The 15,717-nt window shown below is 35.6% G+C and overlaps 1 protein-coding gene across 1 annotated transcript in view; it reads left to right on the plus strand.

Annotated features, from left to right (window-relative positions):
- The window catches only part of LOC136033554 (exocyst complex component 2-like), a 69,972-nt gene that overhangs the window by 42,016 nt on the left and 12,239 nt on the right, over positions 1-15,717 (plus strand). The window contains exons 6-7 of the mRNA XM_065714302.1: positions 5,057-5,596; positions 10,440-10,621. Of these exons, the coding sequence (XP_065570374.1) occupies positions 5,057-5,596; positions 10,440-10,621 (722 nt within the window). The remainder of the gene's footprint in view (positions 1-5,056; positions 5,597-10,439; positions 10,622-15,717) is intronic.

Raw genomic sequence — 15,717 nt, forward strand, 5'->3', positions numbered from 1 at the left:
ATCTTCTACTTAAATTCAGTTACCAGAGGAGTGCGTCCTCTCGCCCTTTGTATGCTCGATCTTCTACCTATATTCGGTTACAGAGGAGTAACTCTTCTCGCCCTTTATATGCTCTATCCTTCTACTTACATTCGGTTACAGAGGAGTATGTCTTCTCGCCCTTTATATGCTCCATCTTCTTCTTACTCTCAGTTATAGAGGAGTAACTCCTCTCGCCCTTTATATGCTCCATTTTCCTCTTACATTCGGTTACAGAGGAGTAACTCCTCTCGCCCTTTATATGCTCTATCCTTCTACTTACATTCGGTTACACTGGAGTATGTCTTCTCGCCCTTTATATGCTCCATCTTCTACTTACATTCAGTTACAGAGGAGTGCGTCCTCTCGCCCTTTGTATGCTCGATCTTCTCCCTATATTCGGTTAAAGAGGAGTAACTCCTCTCGCCCTTTATATGCTCCATCTTCTGCTTACATTCGGTTACAGAGGAGTAAATCCTCTCGCCCTTTATATGCTCCATCTTCTACTTACATTCGGTTACAGAGGAGTATGTCCTCTCGCCCTTTATTTGCTCCATCTTCTACTTACATTCGGTTACAAAGGAGTAACTCCTCTCGCCCTTTATATGCCCTATCCTTCTGCTTACCTTCGGTTACAGAAAAGTAACTCCTCTCGCCCTTTATATGCTCCATCTTCTACTTACATTCGGTTACAGAGGAGTAACTCCTCTCGCCCTTTATATGCTCTATCCTTCTACTTACATTCGGTTACAGTGGAGTATGTCTTCTCGCCCTTTATAGGCTCCATCTTCTACTTACATTCAGTTACAGAGGGGTGCGTCCTCTCGCCCTTTGTATGTTCGATCTTCTACCTATATTCGGTTACAGAGGAGTAACTCCTCTCGCCCTGTATATGCTCTATCCTTCTACTTACATTCGGTAACGGAGTAGTATGTCTTCTCGCCCTTTATATGCTCCATCTTCTACTTAAATTCAGTTACAGAGGAGTAACTCCTCTCGCCCTTTATATGCCCTATCCTTCTGCTTACATTCGGTTACAGAGGAGTAACTCATCTCGCCCTTTGTATGCTCGATCTTCTCCCTATATTCGGTTAAAGAGGAGTAACTCCTCTCGCCCTTTATATGCTCCATCTTCTGCTTACATTCGGTTACAGAGGAGTAACTCCTCTCGCCTTGTATATGCTCTATCCTTCTAATTACATTCGGTAACGGAGTAGTATGTCTTCTCGCCCTTTATATGCTCCATCTTCTACTTAAATTCAGTTACAGAGGAGTAACTCCTCTCGCCCTTTATATGCCCTATCCTTCTGCTTACATTCGGTTACAGAAAAGTAACTCCTCTCGTCCTTTATATGCTCCATCTTCTACTTACATTCGGTTGCAAAGGAGTAACTCCTCTCGCCCTTTATATGCCCTATCCTTCTGCTTACCTTCGGTTAGAGAAAAGTATCTCCTTTCGCCCTTTATATGCTCCATCTTCTACTTACATTCGGTTACAGAGGAGTAACTCCTCTCGCCCTTTATATGCTCCGTCTTCTACTTACATTCGGTTACAGAGGAGTAACTCCTTTCGCCCTCTATATGCTCCATCTTCCACTTACATTCGGTTACAGAGGAGTAAATCCTCTCGCCCTTTATATGCTCCATCTTCTACTTACATTCGGTTACAAAGGAGTAACTCCTCTCGCCCTTTATATGCTCTACCCTTCTGCTTACCTTCGGTTACAGAAAAGTAACTCCTCTTGCCCTTTATATGCTCCATATTCTACTTACATTTGGTTACAAAGGAGTAACTCCTCTCTCCCTTTACATGCCCTATCCTTCTGCTTACCTTCGGTTACAGAAAAGTATCTCCTCTCCCCCTTTATATGCTCCATCTTCTACTTACACTCGGTTACAGAGGAGTAACTACTCTCGCCCTTTATATGCTCCATCTTCTACTTACATTCGGTTACAAAGGAGTAACTCCTCTCGCCCTTTATATGCCCTATCCTTCTGCTTTCCTTCGGTTACAGAGGAGTAAATCCTCTCGCACTTTATATGCTCCATCTTCTTCTTACACTCAGTTATAGAGGAGTATCTCCTCTCGCCCTTTATATGCTCCATCTTCTACTTACATTCGGTTACAGAGGAGCAACTCCTCTCGCCCTTTATATGCTCTATCCTTCTACTTACATTCGATTACAGTGGAGTATGTCTTCTCGCCCTTTATATGCTACAGAGGAGTAACTCCTCTCGCCCTTTATATGCTCTATCTTTCTACTTACATTCGGTTACAGAGGAGTATGTCTTCTCGCCCTTTATATGCTCCATCTTCTTCTTACACTCAGTTATAGAGGAGTAACTCCTCTCGCCCTTTATATGCTCCATTTTCTTCTTACATTCGGTTACAGAAGAGTAACTTCTCTCGCCCTTTTTATGCTCCATCTTCTACTTACATTCGGTTACAGAGGAGTAACTCCTCTCGCCCTTTATATGCTCCGTCTTCTACTTACATTCGGTTACAGAGGAGTAACTCCTTTCGCCCTTCATATGCTCCATCTTGTACTCACATTCGGTTACAGAGGAGTAAATCCTCTCGCCCTTTATATGCTCCATCTTCTACTTACATTCGGTTACAAAGGAGTAACTCCTCTCGCCCTTTATATGCTCTACCCTTCTGCTTACCTTCGGTTACAGAAAAGTAACTCCTCTTGCCCTTTATATGCTCCATATTCTACTTACATTTGGTTACAAAGGAGTAACTCCTCTCTCCCTTTACATGCCCTTTCCTTCTGCTTACCTTCGGTTACAGAAAAGTATCTCCTCTCGCCCTTTATATGCTCCATCTTCTACTTACATTCGGTTACAGAGGAGTAACTACTCTCGCCCTTTATATGCTCCATCTTCTACTTACATTCGGTTACAAAGGAGTAACTCCTCTCGCCCTTTATATGCCCTATCCTTCTGCTTACCTTCGGTTACAGAGGAGTAAATCCTCTCGCACTTTATATGCTCCATCTTCTTCTTACACTCAGTTATAGAGGAGTATCTCCTCTCGCCCTTTATATGCTCCATCTTCTACTTACATTCGGTTACAGAGGAGCAACTCCTCTCGCCCTTTATATGCTCTATCCTTCTACTTACATTCGGTTACAGTGGAGTATGTCTTCTCGCCCTTTATATGCTCCATCTTCTACTTAAATTCAGTTACAGAGGAGTGCGTCCTCTCGCCCTTTGTATGCTCGATCTTCTACCTATATTCGGTTACAGAGGAGTAACTCCTCTCGCCCTTTATATGCTCTATCCTTCTACTTACATTCGGTTACAGAGGAGTATGTCTTCTCGCCCTTTATATGCTCCATCTTCTTCTTACACTCAGTTATAGAGGAGTAACTCCTCTCGCCCTTTATATGCTCCATTTTCTTCTTACATTCGGTTACAGAGGAGTAACTCCTCTCGCCCTTTATATGCTCTATCCCTCTACTTACATTCGGTTACACTGGAGTATGTCTTCTCGCCCTTTATATGCTCCATCTTCTACTTACATTCAGTTACAGAGGAGTGCGTCCTCTCGCCCTTTGTATGCTCGATCTTCTCCCTATATTCGGTTAAAGAGGAGTAACTCCTCTCGCCCTTTATATGCTCCATCTTCTGCTTACATTCGGTTACAGAGGAGTAAATCCTCTCGCCCTTTATATGCTCCATCTTCTACTTACATTCGGTTACAGAGGAGTATGTCCTCTCGCCCTTTATTTGCTCCATCTTCTACTTACATTCGGTTACAAAGGAGTAACTCCTCTCGCCCTTTATATGCCCTATCCTTCTGCTTACCTTCGGTTACAGAAAAGTAACTCCTCTCGCCCTTTATATGCTCCATCTTCTACTTACATTTGGTTACAGAGGAGTAACTCCTCTCGCCCTTTATATGCTCTATCCTTCTACTTACATTCGGTTACAGTGGAGTATGTCTTCTCGCCCTTTATAGGCTCCATCTTCTACTTACATTCAGTTACAGAGGGGTGCGTCCTCTCGCCCTTTGTATGTTCGATCTTCTACCTATATTCGGTTACAGAGGAGTAACTCCTCTCGCCCTGTATATGCTCTATCCTTCTACTTACATTCGGTAACAGAGTAGTATGTCTTCTCACCCTTTATATGCTCCATCTTCTACTTAAATTCAGTTACAGAGGAGTAACTCTTCTCGCCCTTTATATGCCCTATCCTTCTGCTTACATTCGGTTACAGAGGAGTATGTCCTCTCGCCCTTTATATGCTCCATCTTCTACTTACATTCGGTTACAGAGGAGTATGTCCTCTCGCCCTTTATGTGCTCCATCTTCTACTTACATATGCCTATGCCTTTCTGTTCAAAGTACTCCAAGTTTCAAATGGCTGAACCTGTAGGTGAAATGAACAGGTCTATGAATACACCTAAGATGGGCCTAAGTTTTAAAAAATGGTTTGATTTTATGTCCTTGGTGCTTTCAAGAGAAAAGTCTTAGATCACTCTTCAAAACTAGACTATTAAATTTTGTTTTCAGGAATGAATCTTAGAAGGATATTCAATCATTTTACTATTTTAATTATATAGGATTTCATTTGTATAATTTGTGCTTGATAAAAAATAATAAAAATAATTTAGAAACCAGTTAACCAGAAACCAGTTAATTAAGAAACCAGAAGCCAAAAGCCATTTTCAGCCAGTGGGAAAGGAAGCGAGAAAAAAAAACAGATGTTTCGGCAAGGGTCTTCGCCAAGCCGTCCTCAGTACAAAAAAAAAAAAAAACCTTATGAAGTCAGTTCTATCGAGACAGAGACATTGAAACAAAACGCCAAGCCAAAAACAAATGATTTAATATTTTTCCAATATTAGCCAATAACAAATGATCAAATATTTAACTGGTGAAAAGTTTTGTCTCGAACAATGATTAATGCAGCCTGTGTACTGATTTAATTTTGTTAGTATGGTCATTTTTTCTTGGTTTAAAATGAAAATGAAAAATTAGTTAATATTAGTAACAATACACAATTAAATTGTTTATTTATAATTTTGCAGCCTTTCCAGTTTGAACAAATTGTTTCAAAAGCCTTTGAGAAAGTGGTTGATGTAAGCATAAGAGGTGATGAAGGAGAATCATCACTTTTAGATGAAAGTTTGAGTACAAATGGTCTTCGAAGTTCCTCTCGCCAAGCCCTTTTTGAATTTGCTTTCGTTTTAAAGAGCTTTTACAAAAGAGACAGTGACAATAGCTGTAGACGTGTCACTCATGAGCAGCGTGTACTAATCTCAAGAAACAATTGCCAGTACACACGTGATACCATTCTTCCTCTTCTTCAAGGTAAAGCTACTCACCTCGGATTAAGTAGCATAAACTTTGATGATGCACGGGATCAATACGAAGCAATATCAAATATGTTATATGAATGCTATTTGAGTAGTTTGTGTGACCCAGATAGGGAGGATACTTTAGTGAATTTGATTGAGCCTCATATGTACGCGGGAAATTTCAACTGGAGCAAATGTGACTTAGTCCCTAACGATGTCAGTCCTTATGTAAATGAGATCGTCTTGAGTGTTGTACAAGTAATTCAGGATGTAAGTAAGAATTTTAATGATTCCGTCTATATATTAAGATGAGTTCTCGCATCTTTCAGATGTAAGAACGCTTCCCATTCTGAGTGAAAAAATCTGATCTATTTCGATATAAACCAATAGAGGCAAAATTATGGAGCATATAATAAATTTACTTGTTGGCATTTTTCTGATGGTGCTTTAGACTAAAAATCTGTAATTTTAATTTTATATATAACTGGTATTAATCTTATTCCATGTATCAATTTGTCGCTGATTATCATTATCTGTGGCTGAATTTGTTGCTTAAATAATAATTTACTTTCTAGAAAAGGTAAACTTGGTGATTTTTCCCTTTTCCCCGAGCATCGGAAGAGACAGAAATAAGTTTGTTCTTTGTAGAATTATAAGACCACTAAACAAGATAGAATTAATGACATCTGTAAAAAAAATAAATAACATCTTGGAGAATGATCGAAACCGAATCTTCAGAACCTTAACTTAGTCGGCTATAAATTAATCAGCTGTAATTAGTTAGCCATAAATATCAGCTAATTAGTCTGCTATAATCATTGATTGTCACCTAATCAGTCAATTATCAGCTAATTAGTCAGCTATAAATAATCAGCTATAATTAGTCAGCTATAACTTAGTCAGCTGTAATTTGGATAAACTCTGACTGATTTGGATTCTGAAATTTTGTCTGAACTCTTCTGAAAAATGACGCTAGATTTAGCATAAATTTGATAAGATTTCTGACTTTATATTTGACATCTTTGAACTTTGGCACCTTAAATTTGACTTGGTCATGCATCCTATTCACTTATTTTCAAGAAACAATTTGCTTTCGTTTTAAAAAGCTTTTACAAAAGAGACAGTGACTATCTAAAATAATAATGACGCTATATTTAGAATAAATTTGATAAGATTTCTGACTTTATATTTGACATCTTTGAACTTTGGCACCTTAAATTTGACTTGGTCATGCATCCTATTCACTTATTTTCAAGAAACAATTTGCTTTCGTTTTAAAAAGCTTTTACAAAAGAGACAGTGACTATCTAAAATAATAATGACGCTATATTTAGAATAAATTTGATAAGATTTCTGACTTTATATTCGACATTTTGTAACTTTGGCACATTAAAATTGATTTGGTCATGCATCCTATCTACTTATGTGCTTGATTTATGCTTATTTTCCAACTAATAAAAAATCCATAATTTTTATACTATTTGAAAACTTCACGTGTGTGTGTGTGTGTGTGTGTGTGTCTAATATAAATACACAAAAGTATAATATTCTTTTAATATACACTTTTGTGTGTGTTTGTGGAGTTTGAATTCTGTAGATTCAAAGATATTTTATTATTATTGTTATTATTATTTTCAAGAAAGCTCCAGTATGGATATCGGATTTTTTTTTTATTCTGAATCAAATAAAGGTTCCAATAGGGATATGACCTTTTATTATATAGTGAAAAACATATTCAAAAATTCTGTAGATTTTGAAATTGGATATTTAGAAAAACTAAAGTTATTTAATTCTTTAGTTTCTCTGATGACGATTAGGACTGACTAGGTCTTCAAAATATCCTGAACTTTTGTTTATGTTTTTCACTGTCTAATGAAAGAACATATCCATATTGGAACCCTTATTTGATTCGGAATAAAAAATTCAATATCCCTATTGGAACTTTCGTTTTTTTAAATGATAATAATAAACAAAAAATCTTTAAATCTCCAGAATTCAAAATTCCCAAACACAAACAAAAGTTTATATTAAAAGAATATGATATTTTTGTGTATTTATATTTATGCGTATTTATATTATTTACTTTTGTAAATGTTTTCCACTGTCTAATAAAAGGACATATCTCTATTGGAACTCTTATTTGTTTTGTCATAGAAAGGCAGTGTGTTCTTAAAAAAAATACCAACTTTGTATTATGGGTTCTTTTCCTAGAAATTACTATAACAAAACCTGAAACAAAGCTTATTTAAATTACATTTATGATAAAATTTAATATTCTAAATTATCACTAAATTCATATTTAAAGACTAATATTGAATTAGATAATTAATATTAAGCACTAAATGTACCAAACATATTTATTTTAATAAAAAAATAATTAGAATAAAAAAAAATATTAAAAAAGTAAGTAAAATGTGTATTAAACTAATTCATGGCAGTAACGGTAGCTTTGAATCTGTTTTCCTAACAGTGACATCTAGTTCGTTTTGTCACCGAATAAATACATACTTAAAAAGCATTTACGTTGAGTTTTAAGAACATTCAGAGAAAGATTCAAATATCTCTTTAAAGACTTTTTTCAAAAAATGCTCTTCCACGCATTTAAATAACTTTACTGCAACTACTAAACCTAAATTTTCCTATACATATTATAGTTTCTTGCCTATGTTGATTTGAGCTTTTAAAGGCTGAACCATTCAGACGAATATTTGAAGACTCGAAATTATATTTTGTGATATGAATTTTGACAAGAAAGCCATCAGCCAATGAGTGATCAACGTCGTATTGGCTATTGATATTTAGTATCAAATCCTAATAAATTGAAATTGGACTTAATACAAGCAACGAGTAGAAACAGCAGGGAATATTTTTCTTAAGACAGTGGAACCTATTTAACTCTTAACTTTATTTAACTCTATTGGAACTCTTATTTGTTTGGTCATAGAAAGGTAGTGTTGTCTTGAGAAAATACTTACTTTGTACATGCGGGGTTTTTCCTAGAAATTTAAAATAACCAAAACCAGAAGTAAAGCTTATTTATATTGCACTTACGTTAAAATATAATCAAATGTATCAAACCATATTTATTTTAATAAAAAAAATAATTAGAATAATAAAATATCAAAAGAATAAGTAAACTGTATATTAAACTAATTCATGGCAGTAATGGTTGATTCGAATCTGTTTTCCTATCAGTGACATATAGTTTGTTTTGTCTCCGAATGAATAGATACTTAAAAGCATGTAGGCTGTGTCTTAAGAACACTTAGGGGAATAATTCAAATATATCTTTAAAGACTAAAAAAAAACCTATTTATAGTTTCTTTTCAAAGACTCGCACCTCAGGCTTTCCAATTCTTTAACAAATCGTTCCTTTGACAAGTGAAAATCATGAATAAACATTCCCCTCCAATTTAACAACCTGAAAAAAATCAGCCGACAGATTTTCAAATAAAAAATTTTCTAAAGATTTCTGAAATGTCTCAAGCAAAATCTTTTCTTTCCACTATCCTAAAAAAAATGCTCTGTTGTTTCTTCTTGTTGTTTGTATTTGTGATCGTAAGACAGCGTGGTCTTCGTCGTTATTTACACAAAAGTGGATTTTGTTTTTGTTCAACCACTCGCAAATTAATTAAGAAATTGTTTAAATAGTAGATAATAAAAGTTTACCTGGCCTGGGACAACTTCGGCCTGGGGAATAGCAAAATCTTCGGCTCTCTTCCTCATAAAATATATGTTTCTTTTTTCCGACTGAACTTAGTCCAAGGATTGGGAAATGTCCCCTTGTTGTCTAAATGGCCCCTTGTTGTCTAAGGATTGGGAAATATCCCCTCCATCTCTCTCCTGTTAGTAACAGTGCTCGAATGTAAATGACATTTGAATGGAAGTAAACTTGAAATAAAGATAGTGTGTGATTTAAATTCAGGTTGAATTCAACCTTGCTATTTTATTTTCCATTTTGAGTTTGATTTGCTAGTAAGTATGGCCACTAGTATTATCAGTATGAGGTACATTTGGAGATCAAGAAGGGTTCATTATTCCAGTTCTTGGTGTGACCTGATGCAAACTCCAAAAAATATTTGGATTAAAGAACAGCCATTGCCCATGACTATAGGGTGATTGGCTACATTTAGTCCAACATTCGTTGAACTTTTGTCCATCGAAAGTCCAGCGGCATTCGTAGGTTTTTCATCATTCTATTTTATCTCTTGTGTCTAGTGCTAATTGCTTGAAAATATTTCCAAAGTTGTTTGTTTTTGTTTTTTTACTATGAAAGGTACTTGAAATATTCATAAGCATTCGATTTGAAGATGCTTTCAAAGTCAATGAGAACTTGAATGATATTTTACCCTTAGCTGTATGGTGTAGAAAATACCATCAGCTTTTTTTGGGAAAGGGGGTCTATAGATATCCTGTAGGCAGGACTGGGGGTGTTTTACTCAAAGATTTTTTTCGAGGGTTGGGATTTACACAAAGAAAAACTCATGAAAAATTTGTTTTTACGAGTCAGACAAACATTTCGGGGGGAGAGGGAGGCTCAAGCTCCCTAACCTCCCTGGGCACGGCCTTGGCTGTAGCCATCAGTGGTCAAGTTTTACTGTGGCCAACGGTAGATAAAGTATCAGTTTTACCCTTAGTTATAATACTGACCAAGCCAAGAAACTTATCTACTTCTTCGACCAAGACCTTATCCAGAGAAGGTGGAGGTTTAGAAGATTTGGCCCCAACAAATGTATAATAACGAATTTTATATGTATTTTAAAGTTTTTTTGTGGTCTTTTCTTCGACCTTTTTCTGATTCACATGATTTAAGATGAGTATACACTTTGACCCTCTTCGTGTAAATGTAAAATAAGTTCTATAGAGATTTGTTCTTTTTGGCTATATAATGGCCAGAAAGGGCCCCTTCAATTGTTAGACATTACCCAGAAATGGATTTACCTTGTTTCTCGAAACCAAATTCTGAGCAAGGGGTAGTTTTTATCAGTATTTGTGTTTATATTAGACCTTGTGGCTTAGGTCTTAGCTATAGGTTTGTGTTTCATGTTTTAAAGAGAAAAGATTGTATTTTGTTTTTTGTTACAATCTTATGTATTACACCACTTTTTTCCAGACATATTCACTAAATAAGAACGTTGTACCTCATGTTGTAGAGTGCATAATGGAAAATGTATTCCATGAAATGCATCGCCTTATGATTGATGAAAAATTCTCCAGATTGGGTGCTGCTCAAGCAACAGCTGACCTTTCAGCTATGAAAACACTCTTTAGACCGTACCTAACAGAATCAGCCTTGTGAGTATGCTGCTTTCCTAGCCCTGTTTGATCTTTCTCTCCCCCTCTCTCTGTCTTTCTCTCTCTCCTCCCCCTACCTTTCTCCCTCTGTCTTTCTCTCCCTCATTCCCTGTCTATCTTTCCCTTCCTTTCTCTCTCTCTTTTTCTCCTCGCTTCCTATTTAAATCAGAGTTGACTTTGAGTGAACGAGGATGAGCGAGCTAAATTCTGCGCTTTTGAAGGATAGACATAATTTGCTTTTAATTATTTTAAATGAATATATACGCGAACGCTCACACTGCGAAATTTTCGACAAAAAAAAACCCTTTTTTCAGCAAAAAACCGTCATTTTCATCGCAAAAATTATCACTTCTAAATATTAGAAACCAGTGTGCAAACGCTTTAAAAATTAGGATGCTTTCTAAAAATTAGAACGCATTTCATGCTTTCTTTTAGGAACATAAAGTGACTTTTGCGCCTAGTTCTTAACCTTGTCATGAGCTTGAAAATATTCACCGCGTAGAGCCTCTCTAAGCCATCCAAACAAATGAAAGTTTGACCGGCGAGGTTATACCCATAGGTGGGATGGCTTATGAACTATTTCTTTAAAGCGTTTTTTTTTCATGCATTAAATGTATGGTTTTATTTTTGTCTATTAAATATGTGGTTTTATTTTCCACTGAACGAATTTAAATACAGCATAAAATAAGCTGCCGAGGAAAATTTTGACTTGAGATTCTGATTCAGCATCAACGAATTCCACCAGATGGGATGATTCTTCTCTAGGAATTATGTTAAAATTAATAGTTTCCAGCTGACATCTGGTAGTCAGTGAATCTCCAATTCTCGTGCTTTTCGTTGTGAATTTATTATAATATCTTTTCTAGAATTACTGTAGAATTACTAATTGTATGATGTTTGTAAGAGCTACTTGCCTTTACAATTACAATTTCAAAATTATGCGCACCTAAAGTTGAGAGTCCACGACGTTTATGACAACCCTTACTTTGTTTATTACTGTAATATTACTGTAATGCTAGCTGTTGATAGTTTGTCTGTCTTTAATATAGTTACATTTTCGGGATGTCCCCTGTGGATTCCAGGGTGCTGTAAGCACGACTTTCCCCGCAGGAGGCTGGGTCTTGAATTTCTTTTGGAAGCGAGAACCTGTATGCTTCCATTTCAAAATTGTGTATTCACGTTCCATTACAACCTACTAGAAAAATCGTCTTTTCGATCGGATTATGACCTTAAAGGGCTATTACCTTAATTGTTCAAAGTTGTGTAAATCCACGTTCCATCACATCCTACTAGAAAAATCATCTTTTTTGTCGGATTATGACCTTAAAGGAGAGCTAGGTGGGAAACATTTTCTGTCCATTGAAGAAGGTTAGGATTCAGATGCAAAAAATGACTTCTTGGTCCGAACAACAAATTTTATCCGAGAGGATACCGTCAGATTTAACTATATAGTTTTGCTTATTCTCACAGTCTAACGTGACAACTCTGACTAAAATGAGACACTGCCCTGAAACAAGCCAGAGAATCGACTTGGCTCCATCGTAAATAACTTTAAGTAACTAAATACGCGAACACGCACACTACGAAAATCGTTATTTTCAGCAAAAAACCGTTATTACATCTTAAACAGTCTATTCATATCTGAAAACCAGGATTTTCTGGGAGTTTTCTTTTGTTTCTTACCGGGGCCGTATCCATGATTTTTTTCTGGGGGGGAGGGAGGGCGTACAAAAGAATTTTTCGGGGGGGGGGGGGGGTAAAAATTTCAAAACACGCAAAAAATTTGTAACCACCTATCCTCCCTCCCTGGATACGGCCTTGGTACTATTGTAGTTTTGCTTATTTATTTTCAGAGTCTAACGTGACAACGCTGACTAAAATGAGACACTGCCCTGAAACAAGCCAGAGAATCGACTTGGCCCCATCGTAAATAACTTTAAGTAACTAAATGTGCGAACACGCACACTACGAAAATCGTTATTTTCACCAAAAAACCGTTATTATATCTTAAACAGTCTATTCATATCTGAAAACCAGGATTTTCTGTGAGTTTTCTTTTGGTTCTTACCGGGGCCGTATCCATAATTTTTTTTTTGGGGGGGGGGGGTGTAAAAAAGAATTTTTCGGAGGGGGGGGGGGTAAAAAAATTCAAAACACGCAAAAAATCTGTAACCACCTATCCTCCCTCCCTGGATACGGCCATGGTTGTTACCAAATATTAAAGGTCAGAATTGTAACGTGAAGTTTCGCCAGTATTTCTAAGTCAAAGCGAGCAACGACGGGATAAGTGTATAAATCTTGATAAGTGTATAAAGTGCATTGAAAAGTAGCTAAAGTTTAAAGCTAAAGAAGTTGAAAAGTAGCTAAAGTTGAAAACTTTAGCTAAAGCTTTCTACTTGGCAAATAAACCGTATGTGAGATAATAATAAAATCCAAAAAGACAACGAAACAACAAAATACTGATTCTAGTTGATTCTAGCCCATCTTAGCTTTTTTTTACTTTGAGTGTATCGTTAAAGGAAATAGAGAGATATAAATAAAGATAGGAGGAGGTTCATACTTGAGTGAATAAAGTATAAATACAAGAAAAAATCATTTCACGGAAAAACCGTAAAATACACAATCCGCGGTTTTTGTGGGTTTACAAATAGAAATAACAATGTAAAAATCAGAGCAGTGACGGGAGACATGTACAAATCATGCCGGGGAGTGTGTCGAAAAGTAGCTAAAGTTTTCTACTGCACTTCAAAATAAACTGTTTTTGAGCTACAATTATTTTTCTCGTTACTTATTGAACAAGTCATATAAAGCCAAGGATAGTAAAATAATAGAAATAGTATAAAAATAGGAATAGTATAAAGATAATAATAAATGCCAAAAAACGAAACAGTAAAATACAGCATAAACATTTTTTTTAGCTATAGCGATTTGTCTAGTTACTTACTAGATGAGTCACGTAAAGCCAATGATAATAAAATAATATAAATGATTATAGTAGAATCACAATAACATAAATGATAGTAAGATAATAATAAAAGCCAAAAAGAAAATGAAACAGTAAAATACGACACATACATGTTTTTGAGCTACAATGATTTGTCTAGTTACTTACAAAATGAATCATGTAAAGCCAATGATAATCAAATATAGAAATGGTTATAGTAGAATCACAATAACATAAATGATAGTAAGATGATAATGAATTCCAAAAAGAAAAGGAAACAGTAAAATACAGCACATACATGTTTTTAAGCTGCAGCCATTTGTCTAGTTTCTTACTAAATGAATCATGTAAAGCCAATGATAATGAAATAATATAAATGATTATAGTAGAATCATAATAACATAAATGATAGTAAGATAATAATAAAAGCCAAAAAGAAAAAGAAGCAGTAAAATAGAGCTCATACATGTTTTTTTGCTACAGCGATTTACTTACTAAGTGAGACAAGTAAAGCCAATGAAAATAAAGTAACATAAATGATTATAGTAGAATCCCAATAACATAAATAATAGTAAGATAATAATAAAAGCCAAAAAAAATGAAACTGTAAAATAGAGCTCATACATGTTTTTGTGCTACAGCGATTTGTCTAGTTACTCACTAATTGAGTCATGTAAAGCTAATGATAATATAGATAACTTCGAAGACCACACTGTCTTTCCATGACGAAAGTAAAACAGTTCAAAATAGGGATGAAACCTTTTTATTGACAGTGAACAGATATAAAATTTAACTGGATATTTCGAACACATATACAGTGTTCATCATCAGCAGTAAAAACTTCATCAGAGTTGAGCTATAGCGATTTGTCTAGTTACTTATGAGTCATGTAATGCCATTGATAATAAAATAATATACAGTAGAATCACAATAACATAAATGATAGGGAGATAATAATAAAAGCCAAAAAGATAATGAAATAGTAAAATACAGCGCTTACTTGTTTTTTAGCTAAAGCGATTTGTCTAGTTAATTACTAAATGAGTCATGTAAAGCCAATGATAGTAAAAGAACGATTATTGTAGAATTACAATAACGTAAATGATAGTAAGATAATAATAAATTCCAAAAAGAAAACAGAACAGTAAAATACAGCACATACATGTTTTTGAGCTACAGCGATTTGTCTATTTACTTACTAAATGAGTCATGTAAAGCCCACGATAATAAGATAATAGAAATGATTATGGTAGAATCACAATAACATAAATGATAGTAAGATAATAGTAAATGCCAAAAAGAAAAAGAAACACTAAAGTACAGCAGATAAATATTTTTGAGCTACAGTCATGTAAAGCCAACGATAATAAAATAATAAAAATGATGGTACTTGTATGATAAACCCCCTACCGCTCAAGTTGTTCATTCATTGACGCATTTTAGAACCGGTTTTTTTTAGTTCTTTTCAGCTTAATGTAAGACAAGGCAAAGAGAAGTGACGACATAGATGGAAAATATACTATTTGGGCTACACATTAGGGGGTTGGAGGTAAAGTATTTGGACTGTGTAAAGTTAGAAAACAAATCTTACTTCATAATATGCAAAATAATCCGCTGTACTTTAAACTAAATTTTTGAAACTAAATGCCTTAGATAAAAATTATGAGAACTATCCACGTTAACCGAGTTTCAAATGAAGACCTCCGAAAACTACTCCGTTGCCCCCCGAACCATCACAGACTAGATCAAAAGCCAACAGCCTCACTGGTTTCAGCCATGTTCAGTGAATGTTAGCCAACCAGCTTCCAAAAACCACCCTCGAAGAACGAATTCACGACACACGCCACCGAGGAAGACCATGTAGGAGATGGATCGATAACTTCCTTGCCCATAACTTCTCCCAGCTACTACATATAGCGATAGACAGGTGGAAATACCGTCGCTAAATTCATCGTCTGTCTAAAAGAGAGGTCGCAATACAGCCACAAAGCCTGGGCAGGTCTTAATCAAGTAAGATAGGAATGGAATTTGGAAGGTTTTGAACCGAAACCACCTGCATGATTTTTTTTCAAGACACACCTGGAAAGAGTTATAAAGGGGGGGGGCTTACCATCCTGCCCTTAAAGGTGGGAGTCCTTTCTCAGAGCCTGCC

Source organism: Artemia franciscana, chromosome 12 (genome assembly GCF_032884065.1).
Source record: "Artemia franciscana chromosome 12, ASM3288406v1, whole genome shotgun sequence".
NCBI classification, from domain to species: domain Eukaryota; kingdom Metazoa; phylum Arthropoda; class Branchiopoda; order Anostraca; family Artemiidae; genus Artemia; species Artemia franciscana.